This window comes from Lepidochelys olivacea, assembly GCF_965140295.1.
Source record: "Lepidochelys olivacea isolate rLepOli2 genome assembly, chromosome: 4".
Classification (NCBI taxonomy): Eukaryota; Metazoa; Chordata; order Testudines; family Cheloniidae; genus Lepidochelys; species Lepidochelys olivacea.
Genome location: NC_140414.1, coordinates 104,677,425 through 104,698,536, shown reverse-complemented (window position 1 = coordinate 104,698,536; position 21,112 = coordinate 104,677,425). Strand labels below are relative to the sequence as shown.

Below are 21,112 nucleotides of genomic sequence, written 5' to 3'. Positions count from 1 at the left end.
GTATTTTGAAATAGATTCCCCAAATAACTGAAATTAGTGCAATGATGTAGTGTTATTTTCACACACACAATTTGCAGAATTTTGCAGAATTTTAAAATATTGTGTGCAGAATTTTTAATTTTTGGCACAGAATTTTTAATTTTTTGGTGCAGAATGCCTCCAGGAGGAATATGATATTGGACAGTTTTAATGGTAAGGGCATTCAAACATTTTCTCATTTAAAAACCACTGAAAAACTGTGTCAATTTGAATGCCTCAGCTGTTTTTGTGAAATGCCAAAACCCTAAAAAAAATATTTCTGATTTGTGTATGTATTGTACGGGTATCCACTTCTGCAACTCTTACTTATGTGAGGAGTCCCATTAGCTTTATTGGAACTGTTCAAATGAGGGCTTTAAAATTGGGCCCTTACATTTTGCTGACTGCCGTGTATTGGGGGTAGAATCTGCTCTTTCCTATTTGATGGCAGCCCTTACATGTACGTTGAGGAGTGTCCCATTTCTTGTGTAATGAGAGAGGTTTTAACAAATTATGTCACTGTGCATATCATACAGTAAAAGTGTGTGCCATATTTTTTCTGGGTGAAGAGTGACACATGCACAGACATGACCTGGTAGTTGGATCTGTAGAATCTTTTAAAAATTAGTAATAGATGACAAGAATTTGTAATAGGGTCATCATCTGGACAGTTGTAGCACTCAGTATTTTTATTTTATTTTATAGGGAATAGAAGACCACAACCTTTTAGCCGGACATCTTGCCATGTTTACTAATGACTTTAATCTGGCTCAGGATTTATATCTGGCATCCACCTGTCCTGTTGCTGCACTTGAGGTACCCAGTTAAGTTGCCAAAAACTTTGTCAGATGTTAATTGTTTTTCTTGCCAACCTAATATACACTACTACCTGATTATTTTACATGGTGATAATTCTGCTCAGTTTTGTAGTATTTCTAAACATTTTGAGTCATAATGATATGGGTCTGTCAACTGCTTAAGATAAGTATGTATTACGCCTCTTATTACAGTAACACCTTCTTGTTATCATCTGTCTCAAACTTTCTGTTGAATCCAGTCAAGATTCTAACATTGGTAATTGTATTTTTAATACTAGAAAATAATATAATAATTCAGTATTTGATGCTTACATCAGAAGATTGCCCCCCCCTCCAAAAAAAAAAGCTGACTTCAAATAATTTCTTTTGAAATTATTATTATTATTAACAGATGAGAAGAGATTTGCAGCACTGGGACAGCGCATTACAGCTGGCTAAGCGTTTGGCCCCAGACCAGATCCCGTTCATATCAAAGGAGTATGCTATGCAGCTTGAATTCACGTATGTTTTCCTGTAAAGATGTAGTATTGTAATATTTAACTCGTACTTCTACTAAGTAGAGAAATACTAGTGATGTCCTGAAAGCATTTCCACAAAGATCTTGATTTGTTTGACTCACTTCAGCTCATTACAGTGTTATACAGAATCCCTGAGAGGTCCTGTAGCTGCTGAATCCAGGGAAATTGGGAGTATCCACAGAAAACTACTCTGGAGACATGGTTCACAAAAGTAGCTGCTCATGATTGATTTAAGTGGCCATAAAAGAAAAAATGAAGTCCACGCCAACTGGTAAACTTCCCAACGCAAACAAAATAGACAGTTAACCAGAGGCTTAGTTGCAGACCAGTGTCAGCTTGGAGTAGCTTTCTCCTACCTGCCACTTTTTATCTCCACTGTTGAGAGTGGAAGACAGCCTGGTACTTAAATGCCCATTCCTCTCCTTCCTAGGTCACCCTGTGTCATCCCATTTCCTGCATATTTGTGAAAGAGGAGAGCCAGACTTCCAGGTCAGCAGTCCCTGGTAGAGAGAAGGAATCTACCCTACTCTCCTTGTCTTTTAAACCTAACTATATAGCTGCCCCTACCAGGTTGATATCCTGTTCCCTTTGGCTGCCAAATCAAGGTAGGGGATCATGGCTGCTTCAAGTATGTACCCGTGTGCAGCCACTGAGCAGGCTTAGTCTGGTAAAATAAGTGAGATTTATGGGAAAACAGTGGCTGAGAGAGTGCTTCCCACGGTACCAGGTTTCTACGCTACCAAAGAGATCATATGAAGGAGCTCCTTAGAAGTTAAATTCAGCCTCATCACCAGTGACATTTGAGCTTTAGAAGGCTCACTTCCTAGGACCATAGAAGATTTTGGCACGACAGCCATAAACCCCTGACATAGGCCTTATTTCTAAGCAAATGTGCACTGAAATCACTAAATCAATTTTAATTCACACCTTATGTTGTTTTGGAACAAGTCTGGGAACCCTCTTATTTTGGAATAAAAATGTCTTATTTCTATTTTGTTTAAGTCGGCAAATAAATCATTCAGTCAACATTAGTGGTATCAAAATAGGATACTTCTTTCTTAAATCAGCCTCCGTTGCTTGTTGAGCTCAAGGTGTAAAGGCCTAGAAGTGATCTAGGAAAGAGGCTTCTCCAAGAGACAGGTGTGCATACTCACTCCTTATTCTTCTTGGAACATAGAATCATAGAATATCAGGGTTGGAAGGGACCTCAGGAGGTCATCTAGTCCAACCCCCTGCTCAAAGCAGTACCAATCCCCAACTAAATTATCCCAGCCAGGGCTTTGTCAAGCCTGACCTTAAAAACCTCAAAGGAAGGAGATTCTACCACCTCCCTAGGTAACGCATTCCAGTGCTTCACCACCCTCCTAGTGAAAAAGATTTTCCTAATATCCAAACATGAAGGGACATGACACACATGCTTAATTCCACCCTTCTTGTCTGAGCCACAGAGTCCTGGTGAGCCATAATTAAAAGGTTCAAGGCCCATAGGGTCAAAGTGAAAACTAAATATGTTGTGGCACAAACTACATAACACTTACTAAGTAACTATAACACAATTTAAGCCTAGAAATTAAGGGAGTTTTGGATCAAAATCCCCCAAATCACCCTGTATACTGAGAGAAGATTCCTGCAGGTGGCTACAGAAAGGAGGGAACTGAGGCATTTTTGACCATATGGCACTTTTGTAACCTTAGCTCTGAATGTTGGGAGTCATGAAAAGGTGCTCATGCAGCCCCAACACATGCTGCTTTCCAGAAGGTTCCCAAAGGAAATGCAGCAGCACTAGGGGTGCAAATCACACAAAATGGGAATATGCAGCGGCCACCTCAAAAAAGAATTGCAGCTTACATTAAATGCTCCAAAAATGTGATCACAGAATTAACTGTGTTTTAATAAGAGTTGATTAGGAGATCCATTCCATTTATTTGTCAGCTATGTATGCAGGCTTCATATCTCTGCAACTTGTTCCTATTAATAAACATTTTTACACATATATTATTATTTTCTTTTAGGGGTGATTATGTGAATGCTTTGGCACACTATGAGAAGGGAATCACAAGGGACAATAAGGTAACACTCTTCAATGATGGTGGCATACAAGTAATTATAATATATATTGTACACTGAATTCTTCTGTGACAGTTTATTTAAATACAGGATTTTGTATTCTTCTGTAAACGATATGTTTCAGAATAGCAGCCGTGTTAGTCTGTAATTGCAAAAAGAAAAGGAGTACTTGTGGCACCTTAGCGATTCTTTTTGTAAATGATTTGACTCTCTTCCTTTTCAAAGAACAATATTGATATATTGGTCTTTCCTGTAATTTTATACACAGAGAAAAATGGCTTACTTTATGTAAAACAGTACTGCATTAAGATTATAGTACTGGGAAATTATTTTTACCATTTGAACAATTTCACAATAATTATGTAAATATTAAAGGAGACAGTGCCAAAATAATAATATATTTTTATATGATACTTATATAGATTTCTGCTCCTTTAGTGTAGTCAATCGTTCAGTAAAGAAGAATAAAATGAATAGTCAGATTTTTCAAAACAAGCGAAATAGCAATGCTTTCATGTATATTTTAAAACCAAATGTGTGAATTTGGGGCTAGTACTTTGAGATAAGTCCAATTAGAAGCAAGTAATTTCCCCATCTGTCTTTTTCTGTACATATGTTTTGGTGTGTTGTTCTGTTTCTTTGTCTCTTTTTGAAACTTACCTTTGTCCTGTATACCTGGCCTAGTCAGTTATTTCAAAAAATAGAATGTAGTGTGAAACACTAGATGAAACTTCACAAGAAAGTCACCTAAATATAGCCAGCAACGAAAACATAGGCTTTTCCACAATTAATGGCACCATTATTTAATCATAAATACTGACTGTTGCCTTTTAAGGCTCTGGTTTAAATTTTCTAGACAAGAACAGCTTTACCTGAGGTCAGGTCGTTTCTGGTTGATGCATTTCACTGTTGTTGAAATAATTGCAATGGCTTCCGTAAAACCAATACTTTTTGTACTGAAAATATAGTTATCACTTTACTTTTGATCGCCAATACCAGGAACATGATGAAGCTTGCCTAGCTGGAGTGGCTCAGATGTCCATTCGAATGGGAGACATTCGTCGGGGGGTTAACCAAGCCATTAAACATCCTAGCAGGCTGCTAAAGAGAGACTGTGGAGCCATTCTGGAGAGTATGAAGGTATCCCTAGTAATAGAGAGAGTATTAATAACATGATGAATTCCCAGTTACAAATAAATAAACATTTGTATAATTTTCATTATTGTAGCAATTTTCAGAAGCCGCCCAACTATATGAAAAGGGGCAATATCATGACAAGGCAGCGTCAGTATATATCCGCTGTAAAAACTGGTAAGTGCAGCTTTAGTGCAGTTTTACGTTCCTTGAAAAACAGGTTATATTGTAGTGCCCTTTGAAAAGGAATAGGAGTCCCTGATCATCTTGATTAATCAGACACATAATTCACATGACAGTCAGTCTACTGACTTTTTCTTGGGGACTAGGTCAAGTATGATTTACACTCTGAATCTTCAGAAACACGGGTTGATGTAAATCAAAACTTTGTTAAAAAAAACCCAACCCAAACAACAGCTACGCTAATCAGCAAACTTCTCTTTACTTGGTTATGTTTAGCTTGACTCTGTAACTGGGCTTTCAGAATCTTTGTGTACTACACACTTTGAATCCTTTTACTTGCCTAATTATATTTATTTCATGAAAGCTTCTTGATTTACAAAAGATGATACACCTGGGAGTGCAACACAGCCTTTTAGTTCTAGGCTGCTGGTTCAAATTCAACACAGGTCTGTATCAGCAAAAACAACGAGGAGTCCTTGTGGTATCTTAGAGACTAACAAATTTATTTGGGCATAAGCTCTTTTGTGGGCTATAACCCGTTTCATCAGATGCATAGAGTGAAAAATTCAGAAGGCAGGTATAAATATACAGAAACATGAAAAGATGGGAGTTGCCTTACCAAGTGGGGGGTCGGTGCGAACGAGGCCAATTCAGTCAGGGTGGATGTGCCCCATTCCCAACAGTTGACAAGAAGGGGTGAGTGTCAACAGAGGGAAAATTATTTTTTCTAGTGACTCAGCCACTCCCAGTCTTCATTCAGACCTAATTTGATAGTGTCAAGTTTGCAAATTAATTCCAGTTCTGAATAAAAACCTGAATAAAGACTGGGAGTGGCTGAGTTCCTGCAAAAAATACTTTTCCCTCTGTTGATACTCACCCCTTCTTGTCAACTGTTGGGAATGGGCCACATCCACCCTAACTGAATTGGCCTCGTTAGCACAGACCCAACACATGGTAAGGCAACTCCCATCTTTTCATGTGATGTATTTTTATACCTGCCTATTAAATTTTTCACTCCATGCATCTGATGAAGTGGGTTATAGCCCACGAAAGCTTATGCCCAAATAAATTCGTTAGTCTCTAAGGTGCCACAAGGACTCCTTTTTGTTTTAGCATCATATGGCTGTTCAATGTCATTTTCAAAATGAACTTGGCCCTTGTCCAGTTCCTAGGGAGCAGGTGTTTACATAATAGAATTGCCACCATAATTGGACTCCTCTTAGCAATCTCTGCAGAGCGAACAATAATTGAATTGGTAGAAAGACAGATGTACCCTCTCCTCAAGAGCTAGTTCCTCCAGGTCAGAATTGAGACACATTGGGGTAGTGCAGGGAAAGCTTGCATTGCTGTCATCAGTTTTATGCCTTTTCTGTGAATAAATGAGAGTACGGCAGAGTCCAGCGTGGTCTGTCTGGCACTTTTCACAAATAGAAACTACGGACCAGATCAGCTGAAGTATTTAGGCACGTAACTTCCACTGATTTCTAAATAGCTAAATACCTCTGAATAATGGGGCGTATGATCACATCCAAAATTAAAACAAGGAAGAAATGATATTCTAATTCTGTAAGGCCCCTTTACATTGTCACAACAGCATAAAATGGCCTGAAAATGCACAGTAACCAATTAATAGTTTTTAGACGTGTAGCAAGTGCATATTTTTGAAAACTTTGAAGCTCTTTCAAAGCTTCTCTTGTATATAACGGAAGAGAGCATATTTGTAATGCAAAATATCATGATTAATTTCCTTGTTCGTGTAAATAAAAATGAGATCACTTTTACATACTAATTTTTTTTTGTCTTAATTATTACTAAAGAATAAGATCATGTTGTTGCTGGTATTCATACTACATGCATTTTGTAAGTTCCTTTTTCTTTTCTCTCGAGTATTTCTATAAATATGCATATACTTTATTTGGTGAAGACAAATTAAAAAGAAAGATCACATTTATTATTTGATTACTTTATTCTCTTTGTTTTCTAGGGCAAAGGTTGGTGAGCTTCTCCCTTGTGTATCGTCTCCAAAGATACACCTGCAGTATGCCAAGGCAAAAGAAGCAGATGGCAGGTGTGTTTAATTTCCAGAATCAAATAGTCAAGGGTTTAAAGCTACAGAATGTTAATATTCACAGTTTTATTCATAAAAAAATTAGGATATGTAGTGAATACGTATTTGTTGAAAAATATAAAAATCAAGTGTTATGCAAACGTCTTGATACTAGACAAAGATTATGCTGCTGATTAGGAAAGAAATAGTTCTGATTGATTATCCTTGGGTTAAACTTTAAAAAGCTATTTTTTAAAAGTAGCATTAAAGCTGTTAAGTACTGTAGCTTTGTTCAGTGGATGTGATGTGCTGAAGTTTATTTTTCTTCTAAAGACTCCTGAGTTTTTATAAAAAGCTATGATTAGTCATCACAGTCTGGGAAACAAACAGTTTTTTCTTTTTAAAATAAATTACAGTAGCACTGTTTGTAATAATTGGGTCTCCAAATTTACCTTCATTGTGAGCGCAACTGTAAGAAGTGAGTGGCACAAAATGTCACAATAACCTATAACAATAAACATTGATGGGAAAAGGTGGAAAAGGGAGATAGGCTTTTTTGTTTGTACTAATTCAGGCTATTGATATAATTCAAGGACTGTGTTAAGATCATGCCTGGTAAACAAGAAAATTGGTGTGTTGAAAATTAGGGCTAACTGATGATCAGAATATTGAGAGGATGGGCTACTCTGCCCATCACTGCCCTTTTGAAGTCCTTAAAAGAGAAAACTTTTTGGGGAAATTCAGGAGGAAGAAGCTGTTTGCCAGAAACTGCTGCAGCAGGCTTTACGATCATAGTTGCCACAGTCTCTTGATTCCCCGTAATCTATTGTAACACTGTGGGGATCTCTTATACTGATCCTGAGAAAGATGCTGACCAGTTTGGGCCAGAGAGGAGGATTCAGATGACATTGCCACCTCCACCAGCTCCAGCTAAATTCTGAATGCTACCTGGGATGTGAGACTCTCCCTGTCTCTCACATGCACGCGCGCACACAGTGTGTCTTCTTTCTTCAAACCCTCCCCTCCCCCCATATTTCTTCTTTCCTGTTCCTCTGCTTTTACCTTCTGCTTAATAAGAATCTGGCTTAGCCAAGCAAGACTTATTTGTAACATTGCTGTTACCCTGTGACCAGAAAGAGGTGACAAAAAGCAATGCCCTAAAGATGCTGGTACAAGTTTGCCAGATCTCGCAGTGGCTATTAAGACAGTCAGCCATTTCCCCTCCCCACGCAGCAGTGTGGTTGCAGATAGGAGTCAACACCAGACACAAAAGCTGCATCTTTTCTATCTTCGCTGTTCTTTTCTCTTCCCTCTTGTGTGTGTCTTCTAGGAAACAGAATTGGACTTGCAACAGCAACCCAAACAGCTCAACTAATATCTTTTCATTTCCCCAAAAGGACAGTTATTACCAACATTATTACCGCATAAGAGACTGTCAAACAACAGTTCCTTCTAAAAACTCTATAGCTAAAGGCAAAGGAAACAAGGAATGTTGTTAAAATGAAAGCCTTACTTAAGACTTTATGTTTTAAATGCTTTAACTGTTTTCCTTTGTTTTCTGTATCTTTAATAAAAGGTTATAAGACTGTTCAATTTTATAGTTGCCATGGTACTAAGCAGGCTAGGGTCTCTATTCCAAACCTGAACCTTGTTTAACACTATTTAATGTTGGATAGAAACAGCGTCCTGATAATACCTTTGACTATTTCAGCCTATTTATTCCCATCTAAATTAATACAATGCACCTCATTTACACAAAGACAGGGACAATCTTTGTAAATTATTGATTAATGTTTAGAGAAGCAAACACAAAAGCAAGGATACTTAAACACAAAATATAGTTTTTGCTATTTGTAATATACAATTAAGTGTACTGCAAAATATTTTGTGACAATAACAGTCTTAGTATTATGAGGACTCACTACAGTGATCTTCTGCTAAATATTTCTTGTGACGTGAGCAGAGGCCACTATTTTTATGCCAGTAATAGAGTGTGTGAATGAGGAAGGTCCTATTGTAACTTGTTTGACTAGAAGAGAATGGGAGTTCTTCTTTGAGTGATTGCTAATGTCCATTCCATGTTAGGTGTGTGCTCGCCACATGCACTGGCGTTGGAAGTTTTTTCCTCAGTGTTATCTGTAGGGGACAAGCTCTGGTGTCGTCTGGAGTGGCGCTCATATCGCAGGTATAAGGGGTGCTGGGGGCCCCCTCCCTCCCTCAATTCCTTCTTACCGCCAGTGACGGTGCTGGAACATCTCCTTGCTTCGGCAAGCACTTACTTACCCAGTGGTTTTTTTCTCTTAGTGTTATAAATAGTTAGATAAGTAGTTCTTTTGTTCTTTAATAACTAGTGTGTTAGTGTTGTAGATAGGTTAGATAGTCCCCTGTGGGACTTAGCCCAGGGACGGGACATGCCCCGTTCCCCAGGTTTCAAGCCTTATGATGGCTGTAGAAAGCCTATGCTGATCAGTGGCCCTCACCAAAGTTGCTTGAAGTGTTTGGGAGAAGCCCACATTAGCGATAAGTGCTGCATTTGTAAGAGCTTCAAGCCCAGAACAAAAAAGGAGTGGGATGTAAGACTGAGAGCGCTCATCATGATTCAGGCTTTGTGACAGTCTTCGAGCCACCAAAATTGGACTTGGCACCGAGTACAGCGGCATTAGTGCAAAGTGCACCTCTGGCACTGGCCTTCTGGTGCCGGTCACAGTCCCGGCTAAGAAGCAGAGGAGGCACCCGGGGGAGGGCATTCCCCAACATCCCATGTGGGAAAGGGAAAGTCTGGGGACCCTTTTGGGGCAGAAAGTCTCCGGAGCCCAGCCAGGCACCTGCATCGCCGGCTAGGCCAGCCAGCCCTCCTAAGAATCCACCGGCCCCACGAGTAGTGGCAGAGGCCCCAGCACCTGGAAAGCCTGTCCACGCCAGAGGCCTTCCAAGCTGAAAAAGACATTGTCTTTGCTGGTGCCCCCGACACTGTGCCAAGACATGGTCATCTCCAGGGGGAAGCCAGCACTGGGATCCATGCCATGATCTCTGTCTATGCGGCATCACTCCCTGGCACCGCGGCAGTTGACATCAAAGTGCCAATCCCTGGGGATGCACTTCTGACCTGCCCAAACCGACCAAAGTTCCCAGCCCCATTCACGGGACTCTCAGCACCAGTCCCCTGTGGGATGGCACCGCTTGCCTGATGGCTGACACAGGGCCTCAGCATGCCATCGGTCCCCAGAATGGCGCCGGTCTCCAGAGAGGAGATATTGCTCCCCAGGATAAGGGACTCCATCGGGGCCACGGCAAAGTCGATCCCAGCTGGTACCGAGGTGCAGATCTCCAGACTCGCGGTACCAATCGTCTGGGTCAAAGCAGCGCTCCCATCCATCCCATTCCCAGTCACCAGACTCAGAGCACTGCTCTCAGAGCTCGGAGCACTGCTCCCATCCACGGTGGTACTCCCCATTCATGAACAGGTGGTAAAGCTTCATTTAAAGCATCTCTTTCACATCTATCTTGGAAAGTTGCCTTCTGTGTGGCTATCACTTCAGCGAGGCAGGTATCAGAGATTAAAGCCCTTACATCGGTGTTCTACAAGGACAAGGTTCAGTTGTATGTCCACCCGGCTTTCCTGCCAAAGGTGGTGTCGATTTTCCATATTAACCAGGACATATTTCTCCCCATTTTCTTCCTGAAGCCTCGCGCGTCGAACGAGGAGAGACATATGCACACCCTTGACGTCGGGCAGGCTCTGGTCTTTTCCTTAGAGCGCACTAAGTCCTTCTGTAAATCAACTCAATTCTTCATCGCGGTGGCCAACAGAATGAAAGGCCTCCCCGTGTCTTCTCAAGGGCTTTTGTCTTGGATTACCACCTACATTCGCACTTGTTATGAACTGGCGCAAGTTGTACCTCAGCAGATAGTGACGCCAGAGCTCAGGCATCATTGGCAGCCTTCCTGGCACAAGTCCCTATCCAGAATATCTGCAGGGCCGCAACATTGTCGTTGGTGCATACCTTCACGACCCACTATGCCATCACCCAGCAGGCTAGAGATGAGGCTGCCTTTGACAGAGCTGTGTTGCAATCGACACACAGGGGATACTGCTTGGGAGTCACCTAACATGGAACGGAAATGAGCAATCACTCAAAGAAGAAAAAACAGTTACCAACCTTTCGTAACTGTTGTTCTTCGAGATGTGTTGCTCATGCCCATTCCATGACCCACCCTCCTTCCCCACTGTCGGAGTTCCGGTAAGAAGGAATTGAGGGAGGGAGGGGGCCAGCAGTGCCCCTTACACCAGCACACATGTGCACCACTCCAGAGGGTGCCAGAGTTGGTCCCCTACGGATACCATTGAGGGAAAAACTTCCGGCACCGGTGCATGTAGTGAGAACACACACCTAACATGGGATGGACATAAGCAACACCTCTTGAACAACCATTATGAAAGGTTAGTAACCATTTTTTCTTCTTGTTAAATGTTGAATAGTAGCTATTATTCAAAACCAGTTTGACGTGGCTAACTTGCCAGTTTAGATGACTGTGTAGATACCCTCATAAAGTATGTAGACTGATAATGCTGCTTGTCTTTCAAGGTGAGTCAAAAGATGGTATTGTATGAAGTGTTGTCTGTCTTCCTACTGCCATTATCCATCCCAATAAAAGAAGAGTTCAAAAGGGGTGTACATCTAATAAACAAATTTCCTAAACAAACAACAACTTGGTTTCACAGCATAACTTCTCAGGTGTAAAATGTTATGAGTCGCTTGCATAGAATATTGTAAAGAATTCCTAACAAAGCCAAGAAAGCTTGAATGTAAAATGTGGACATCGTCATTTTGCAGATACAAGGAAGCGGTTGTGGCTTATGAGAATGCCAAACAATGGGACAATGTAATCCGGCTATATTTGGATCATCTTAACAATCCTGAAAAAGCTGTTAGTATTGTCAGGGAAACACAGTCTCTCGATGGAGCCAAGATGGTAGCCAGGTAATACAGTACTGTAGTTACATTAGATAGATTTACAAACCTAACTTTCCTAACATTACTTCTTTATAACCTCTCATGCCATCATCCTTGTTGCCCTCTTCTATATTTTTTGCCAAGTGCTAGAATTATGCTCAGTACACTAGAAGTGATTAAAAAATTAGATGTAAATAGTAAGCCCTCTAGTCCATCCACAGAGAGGTTTCACTTTTACAAAGGGCTATTCGGTTTTTTGGATGTCTTCTCTATTAATTTGTTGATACAGTCCAGTCTTCTGTTTGCTTTTCTTACTGTAGAAGTCTTGAGTGTCTGTCCATTCTTATCAACAGATTTCTTTTGCTTGATTCATGTCTTCTAGCTTGTAACCATGTAAAGCATATTTATTATTTGAGTTATATTAAATTCTCTTATCATTACCTGGTATCTGGGAGGGATATTCTTTTTTATTTTATTTTGTATTGTATATTTTAATTTATGGGGTGGGTGTGATGGGTTGGATCACAGAGAGCCCCTTGGGACTGCCAACTGTTGTGCCAAGACTACTTCTGCCCCTGCCTTCCCTGCCAACTTGAGACTCCAGCACCCTGTCTTGCTGAGCCAGACACGCCAGTCTGCTCCAACACAGACCCTGGGTCTGAACCACGTGCCCCAGAGCTGCAGACGTAACTGAAAGCAACTTAAGAAGTGTTCCTGTCTTTAACACTCAGATGCCCAACTCCCAATAGGGTCCAAACCCCAAATAAATCCGTTTTACCCTGTATAAAGCTTATACAGGGTAAACTCATAAATTGTTCACCCTCTATAACACTGATAGAGAGATATGCACAGCTGTTTGCACCCCGCCCACCAGGTATTAATATATACTCTGGGTTAATTAATAAGTAGTTTTATTAAATACAGAAAGTAGGATTTAAAGTGTTTCCAAGTAGTAACAGGCAGAACAAAGTGAATTACCAAGCAAAACAAAATAAAACCCGCAAATCTATGCTAATACAGTAAGAAGCTGAATACCGATAAAATCTCACCCTCAGAGATGTTCCAGTAAGCCTCTTTTACAGACTAGCCTCCTCTAGTCTGGGTCCAGCAATCACTCACACCCCCTGTAGTTACCGTCCTTTGTTCCAGTTTCTTTCAGGTATCTTTGGGGGTGGAGAGGCGCTGTAGCCAGCTGAAGACAAAATGGAGGGGTCTCCCGGGGCTTTAAATAGACTTTCTCTTGTGGGTGAAGACCCCCTCCTCTCTCTTATGCAAAGTCTAGCTACAAAATGGAGTTTTGGAGTCACCTGGGCAAGTCACATGTCCATGCATGACTGAGTTCCTTACCAACCAAGCCACATTCCTGGGAAAGCCCAGATGTGGATGGGCATCTCCACGTTCATTGTTGGCTTAAGGGCTTCTTGACTGGGCACTTACTGAGAATAGTCTTTTCTCAGGAAGCTGACCAACTGCTTCACTAAACCCTACTTAGAATCAAACAAGTATGCAGCCAATATTCATAACTTCGAATACAAAAATGATACATGCATACAAATAGGATTAATAGATTCCGTAGATCATAACCTTTACAGAGATATGTTACATGGCATATGTAGCATAAAACACATTCTAGTTATGTCATATATACATACATAAGTATATTTCCATAAAGCCTTATGGCGCATAGAAGGGGCATCTCTAGGTTATTATCATAAATCTGAATCTGTGTTTTTTGTATAGTGCAACACTTCATAATCCCTGAGTTGAGCACTGAAAGGTGGGGGCTTTTTTTTTTTAAGCCTCTAGAATACTCATTTTAGCACATCTATAGCTTTATGTAGGGCCAAAGCTTGTGCTAGTCAGTTAAACTTAAAATTTGCAAACCGAGGGTGATATTCACTCGTGGTGTTGAGGACCACTGCAAGTCTATTTGCACCATGTAAGCTCTATTCTGTACAAGGTTAGTCTGCTGGGTAGCCAAATAAGCTGCCTGTTGCATGCCATGGAGCTAGTCACTGTACTAGTCATTGCAGGACATGTGTGGAAGGTGCCTTCAGAGACAAAGGAAGGCCATGGCAACCAACTCCAGTTTGTGTTTTTGCAGATCCAGTGGTCCCAGTATCCTGTAGAACCATTGCATTGGGGTTGTGGCTGCTACTGGAGCCCTGCACACGGACCTTGGTTTGGGAGTGGGAGGGGAAGTGTATTTCATCACTACATCCTCCCTGCATTCTCTGGTTTCTACACAAGGGGAGTGAATTTCACTCTGAGTGCACAAGTTTGCACGTTCTTACTCTTACATACAATCACACAAACAAACAAAAGCAGTAAATATCCATTCAGTTCAAAGTGCCATGTATGGTTCCCTGGGTGCATATCAAGAACATCACACTCTATGCATAAGGAACATAATTGGACAGATGATGTGAAACAATGAGAACTTCAGCTTTATTATTTTTAAAGTATATTTCAAAATCAGTAATCCTCACTGAGAACGAATGTCAAGTTTTAAATGGAAGAAAGAGTATATGAAAATATCATTAGAAAAAGGCATCTGAAAAACACTTTTTGCACTTGAATGTCTCAAAATTGGCCAAACAGAAATTTACCAAAGTTTCATCCAAAAAGTTCACTTCTGGCCTGTCAATAAACATACAAAATTTTATCCCAAATGATTAGAATCATTTAGAAAACTATAAACAAGCAAGCTTCAAATTGAAAAGCCTTAGTTTATCATAAGGTACATGCATATCCTAATAGGAGCACACTAGAAGATTTAGAAGAATGATTTAATGGTCCCTCAGTTGCCACACTCCTTGCACAAGAGATTTTCTTTGGAAAACATTTGGAATGTGTTTATTGTGTTATTTAACAAAAGTATTAATGTGTTTATTCTGATCAGATTCTTTCTGCAGTTGGGTGACTATGGTTCTGCCATCCAGTTTCTGGTCATGTCCAAGTGTAATAATGAAGCTTTCACACTGGCCCAACAGCACAATAAGATGGAGATTTATGCTGACATCATTGGTGAGAATTCTATTTTAATAATTTTATTTGGAATTCTTTAGCAATCTATGGCCCATTTGTGAAGAAAGACATAGAGAAGTCTGTAATGACAATGTGCAGCTGTGTGAAATTAATACCAGGAGGCAATGGAAAACTCACTGAACCAGTTCACAGTTATGCCATTTGACTGTCTAATAAACAACAAGGGTAATTACATTATGGTGTAAAACCTAAATTAAAGAATTTGTCCAGTAAGTCATTAGTAAGGCTGCGAGTTTGTCACGGATTCTGTGACTTCTGCAGCAGCTGATGCGCTTGCAGGCACCGCCCCCGCAGTTCCCATTGGCCACGATTCCCAGCCAAAGGGAGCTGCGAAGCCAGTGCTCTGGGCGGAGGCAGCACGCAGAGCTGCCTGGCCACACCTTCACCTAGCAGCTGAGCAAGGGGGATGTCGTCACTTCTGGGGACCCCCCAGGTAAGCACCACCCACAGCCTGCCTCACCCCATCCTGTTCCCCTGCCCCCTCCCATACCCCAACTCTGCTGCTGCTGGGTGTGGGGAGGCGCAGAGCTAGGTTGGGAGCCTGCCGGCTTTGCCAACATCCCCCTGCCCCAGCACCAGCAGGGGTCCTGGGCTGTGCGCCACCACCCGCACCCCTCCAGCACCAGCGGGGGTCCTGGGCCACGGGCCGCTGCACCTCCCCCTCCCCAAGTTTTAGTCACGGGTATTTTTAGTAAAAGTCATGGACAGGTCAGAGACCGTGAATTGACCTGTCCATGACTTTTTTACTAAAAATATCCATGACTAAAACGTAGCCTTAGTCATTAGTCCTTTCTCAAAGATCAAATGTGGCACATTAAGTAGGTATAAACTGTGCAAAACAGAAGTTATAAATCCAGCTGGCTCCTATTTTGTTTGAAAACCAAAAGCCAAAAATGTGAAATACGTGGTTTGCCTCTTTGACGGGATCTATAAACCTTTGTTTCATGAGAAGAGTTTTGCTCACCTTAGTGTCTGTGTTGCAGGTTCTGAGAATACTACCAATGAAGACTATCAGAGTATTGCACTATACTTTGAAGGAGAAAAAAAACATTTTCAGGCGGGCAAGTTCTTTTTGCTGTGCGGTCAGTATGCCCGGGTTAGTATTCAGATTGTAAAACAGCAACAGTATTTAAATGTGCGTAGCAATGGTTGTGCAAAACACTGGATTCCAAGATTTTTACACTTCCTACAGATCAGAAAAAAAATAGGCTTTTTACCTGCTTCCTCTTATTTCACATTGATGCAATCAAAAGAAAAAATATTATAGTCCTACCTACAACAAAACTTAGAGGAAATTATTTCTTCCATTAAATAGAAAATGAATAAAGGGTGAGTGCTATATATTCCGTTATTCGGCTGTGCACATATTTCTTATTGACAGCAGTAGAAGCTTCATATGGATCATAGACATAATATATCTCTAACTGATACATGAACATAGTTAGTTTAGTTACTGTTTACTTGCTTGTCTGAATGTTAAGTTTTAGAAAAAGCTCATTCATTGATTAAATTCTGTAGCTTATTGAAACACAATTTTTAAACGAAAGAGTATGCAAATTAGCATATTTCTCATAGACTGGTTACAAGTTGAGTGTGTCAGCTGCTGCATATTAAGCAGAATGTTTATGTCCTGAGAGCAAAAAAGCAAGGTTACGAATTTTTGAAAATTACCAACTGCTGGGGTAGGAACATAGTAGGTGACCTGCTTTTCCCAGTGAGCCAGTGCCCCATTAACCCTTGGTTGCGGCACTCTGTAATGCCCCAGTAGAACAGTTCTCCTCTCATTGCTGGCTGTCAGTGCTGAGAAGAAATGTGCCAGGACTAGGCTGTGAATGCTGCTGCAATTCTGATGGGGCCATGGGAATGAGGAGGAACCAAGGAGGTGGGTATAGATGGTGTGCTGGATTGTAACTGTCCAGCAAGCCCTTCAGAAAGACTTCATCAGTATAATTTTTCCTACAGCAGTTTTTGGGACAGCAGCTGATGCCTGTGTACTCCCATGGTCCCGGTGTGATCATCCCTATTGGTCATTTTCACTACTTTTTGACTCCGTTAACTTCAGATTCACATGAAACAACATAAATGCTCTCAACATGTGCTCAGGGATCACATAAGTTTAATGTAATCAAAGGATGTTTCTCCTTCCTTCCCAGATGCTGCAGAACTAGATGAATTAAAATCTAATTTTTCAAAAATAGGGGAAAAAAATTTTAAAGAAAATACCATGTCATTTACCTGTTATGTCCCTGTGTTTCTATTTTTGTTTCAGGCACTAAAACACTTTCTGAAAAGTCCAAGCACAGAAGATAACATGGCTATAGAAATGGCTATTGAAACAGTAAGAAACATGGATAAATCTAAGAAATTGAGTATTCAGCCTGCTTTTCAAGTAATCTGTGTCTCTACTGTAATGATGTCATCCTAGTGTTTAGCAGAGTTTGAATAGCTTATAGATGTAAGGAGGAAGCTGAAAGAGTAAAAGCAAGGGCTAAGGTAAAAAGTTCCTGATGCCATCCCAAATAATTTTCTTAGCACTGGTCCTGAAAGAAGGGAATATAAATAACATATCTATCTGTAATTCCAAATCTAGAACATAAGAATGGCCACACTGAGACAGACCAAAGTTAATATTTGTTAATATTTAATGGATGCTATTTAAAAACTTGTTAAATGGGTAGTAGTTTATGACATCTTTGCCATAGTGTGTTAGATTTTCAGCATGGATTCACCATGTCAAAGAGAAGCTGATCAACCAAATAGATACCTACTTTACTGCATTTTGAGTATATAACACCGGTAAATACATGTTTTAAATATCTCTAAGTTCAAAGGTTTTCTATAGGGAAATCTAATTCTTTTTCCCCGTATTTCAGGTGCATGTTGACATTTTTCCTCTGTCTTTATTTAATAGGTGGGGCAGGCAAAAGATGAAGCACTAACTAATCAGCTGATAGACTACCTTATGGGGGAGAGTGATGGTATGCCCAAGGTACTATATTCCTATCACTCTTTTTTCTCCAGTTTCTGTTCTATAGGATGATTTCTTTTATTTTTTTGCCCTTCAGAAACCTAGTAGATGTACATTGTCCAGAACTATTTTTATATATCCAAAAAAAGTAAAGTGCTCAGCTCCCATTTAAGTTCCTAAATTAAATGATCAGATTTTCAAAAGGCTCACTGTGAAGCATCTTCCATTAATATGTGGAACAATGGGTTCTGTAGTTATTTGGAAATCTGGCTACTTCATTTAGATACCTAAATGGAAGCTGAGCTTTTTTTGAAAATCTGGCCCTTTATTTTTGTACTTCATTATCTAATATCATACCATTTTCAAAGTTGAAAATGATTTATTACAGTCAATTCCAACTGCAAATACGGGGTATGGTTTCCCTAACTATACTTGATCTTAGATAAAAAATTAATTGCACTGTGCTGGGATGTACAATTCCATATGTGATCTGTACACAACTACATAAAGCGTTTACGGTAAAAAGAAAACTAAAGATTAGCAAACCCATATCTTGAGTTTTTAATGGCATACTTTATATATATAGAATACTCAGTTATTTAACACTAAGAATATAAAATATTGTAGATGTTTATTTTTTATTGTGGCTTATGGGAAGTCTTTATGAGGTCATAGAGTTTAAGGTCAGTAGGGATCACCAGACCTTCTGGTCTGACCTCTTGTATATCACAGGCCACCAACACCACCATTACATTCCTGCAGGAGCTTTATGAATTTTTGCTTCTATCTCCCTTCTGGGAGACCCCATTTCATACCCCGCATCCTTTATACAAAGAGGACTAAATAGAGCTTCTTTTGAAGTCTATAGGTCACTTCTCCTACCACAGGTAGAGATGCAGGCACTGGGAACTGGTAGACTACAGTAGTAGGCTGTACTAGTCCGTCTTCCCCTTATATGTGCTATTTTTTTTGTATTAGTTGTCATGTTTGTGTGCTTGGTTAGTTATGTTAACCAATGTTGTTAATCCTGCTTGTTAATGCCATAGGGCTGATGTTAAAAGGAAGACAGAGAATACCAAATATATTTCAGGGTAAAGGGATGAGAGACGAGAAATTACAATGTCTTCAGAGGTGAAATTCTCTTCTCATATCCACACAACCAATCTCTACTTCAGTACCTTGATTTCCATACATGTGCAAACCACCAACTATGTGAGCAAAATCTAGGAGTGTAGATCTGCAGTATGGATCTGAGAAAAGAATTTTGCCCGTATTATTTTTCATGTAGGTTTTAAAATAAACTAGCATTGCTAACAGCCATCAGATGGTGGTAATCTTTGGGTAATTCAGGTTCTCTAAGATCCTCTGTGGCTGAGTACAGAAGGCACTTGCTCCCAAACATACATTGTATCAGAAAGACTCTGCAGGGCTTCCATGGTGTAATCGCCACAGTCCTGTAAATTCAGAATCACAAATTATACTGTGTAGGCATGGAGCTGGGTTTGACAGCTGTAGAGATGACATGTAGTTGCCACTGAATTCTAGTTGTGGTTTGCAACTCTATAGTGAGGTTGTAGAGCTCTGGCCTCTTCTTTGCTGTGCTGTATTCTAGGGCCAGGATTTGGTCCTTTGGGCACTTAACGACATATTTTTTTTTTAATTTAAAAAAAACATCTCTACACTTTGAGCAGCTGCTTTATCTGTCTTTTGTTGGGTGCTGTTTTGATGTAATGTTACCTTTCATCAGACATTTGGATGACACCAAAATTGTAGAGGAAACATACACTCAAGAGGACAGAATCCAATTGCAAAGTGACCTGGAGAGATTAGAACTGTAAGGGCTGTGATGGGAGATCTGGTACACAGATATAAACTGTGAGTGGGACGTGGACTGACTGTCACATCCTGTCTTTATACTATTTTTTCTGTAAACCACAACCAAGCAACCTGGTTGCCTCAGGGAATGCGTGGGATGGGGAATTGGAAGTGACCCACAATATGAAAAAGTTTGAGAACCAGTTCTAAGGGTTTAATTTTTTTATAAAACATAGCACTGTGTGAATACACTTGTAATGTTTAACATTGTTTTGCAACTTGTATGAAGGGCATTCTTTTCCTCATTTAAAAGCTCTTTCTTGTTCTTCTGAATGCTTTACCCCATCTGCCATAGTCTCTCTCAGTGAGTAACATCATTTTACTTTATCAAATCATAGTAACTTATTAAAGAAAAAACAAATAATTTTTAACTTCATTATGGTGTAGAGGCAAATGCCTCACTGAAATTCTCAGGCAATCTGAATCACATTTTTATAGAATAACATCTTTTAGATGGTAGAATCTTTATTTCACTGAAGATAAAATCTAAATTGAAGTAGCCATATGGCAGAAATTTGTTAATCTTCTCTTCACTTATTCCCAAACTGGATAATTCTCACAACAGCCTGGTTGTCTCACTCCACTTCTCTATAAAGAGTTAATAGCACAAGGCTGTAGTGAGGTGTTATATTACTAAGTCTTTACTATGTTTAACAAAATGTTTTTATACCCTTTGTATTCTAATATAATATATTAATAAAGGTATTACATATAATACTAAACTACGCTTGTCAGAATTAAGACACAAGGATTGTGATCCAATATCTTTGATTTATATCCTGGTTGTTTGCTTACTAAAATGCATATCTCCTAGTGTTAATTAACAAGATTCTGCTGTTCTGTGTTTATTTTTTAAATACAAAAATGTTTTAAAAATTGAAAACAAGCAACCCTGAAAACAAAATTCTGTAAAGTTGCCAAATTCCAATAAAAAGGAAGTAATGGTCTATTGAATATTAATAATATGTTTTCCAAAAGTTCTAAGAAGGATATTTTCTATTTAAAACTGTTTTCTCTAATTTTTAAAAAGCATACTATATAAAAATGAAAACATTTAAGACCATATTTAAAATAAACTGGACTCAATTTATTTTTACATCTTCAATTATTTGTAGACACAATTGGAGTCATTTAGATATGTTACCTTAATTGCATCCACAGTGAGGGATATAGGAAACACTATACCAGGTCAGGGCAGTGGTCCGATGATGTTTTGGAGGAAGGTACAAAAAACCATGTCATGGACAATTAAGTAATAACCTGATGATAGGAGAATTTTATTCCTAACGCTAGTCAATTAATGATTGCATTGTCCCATCTAATACAATATATTATCATATCTCATGCAACTGTAGATAGTTTCATTATCTATATAAATAAATATCTAATTTTTTAAAATCTCATTAAGTTATTAGCCTTTGTGGAAGTGAGTTCCTCAGGTTAAATATGTGTTATGTAAAATTATATTTCCCATTGTCAGT

General features: G+C 39.6%; 1 protein-coding gene across 2 annotated transcripts in view; it reads left to right on the top strand.

The window, feature by feature from the left end:
- Positions 1-21,112, top strand: part of WDR19 (WD repeat domain 19) — a 108,455-nt gene that overhangs the window by 73,029 nt on the left and 14,314 nt on the right. For both annotated transcript variants that reach the window (XM_084626148.1, XM_084626147.1), the window contains 11 exons: positions 724-834; positions 1,228-1,337; positions 3,367-3,424; positions 4,421-4,561; positions 4,650-4,732; positions 6,723-6,806; positions 11,621-11,767; positions 14,643-14,767; positions 15,772-15,884; positions 17,058-17,126; positions 17,700-17,777. In XM_084626148.1, coding sequence (XP_084482274.1) covers positions 724-834; positions 1,228-1,337; positions 3,367-3,424; positions 4,421-4,561; positions 4,650-4,732; positions 6,723-6,806; positions 11,621-11,767; positions 14,643-14,767; positions 15,772-15,884; positions 17,058-17,126; positions 17,700-17,777 — 1,119 coding nt within the window. The remainder of the gene's footprint in view (positions 1-723; positions 835-1,227; positions 1,338-3,366; positions 3,425-4,420; positions 4,562-4,649; positions 4,733-6,722; positions 6,807-11,620; positions 11,768-14,642; positions 14,768-15,771; positions 15,885-17,057; positions 17,127-17,699; positions 17,778-21,112) is intronic.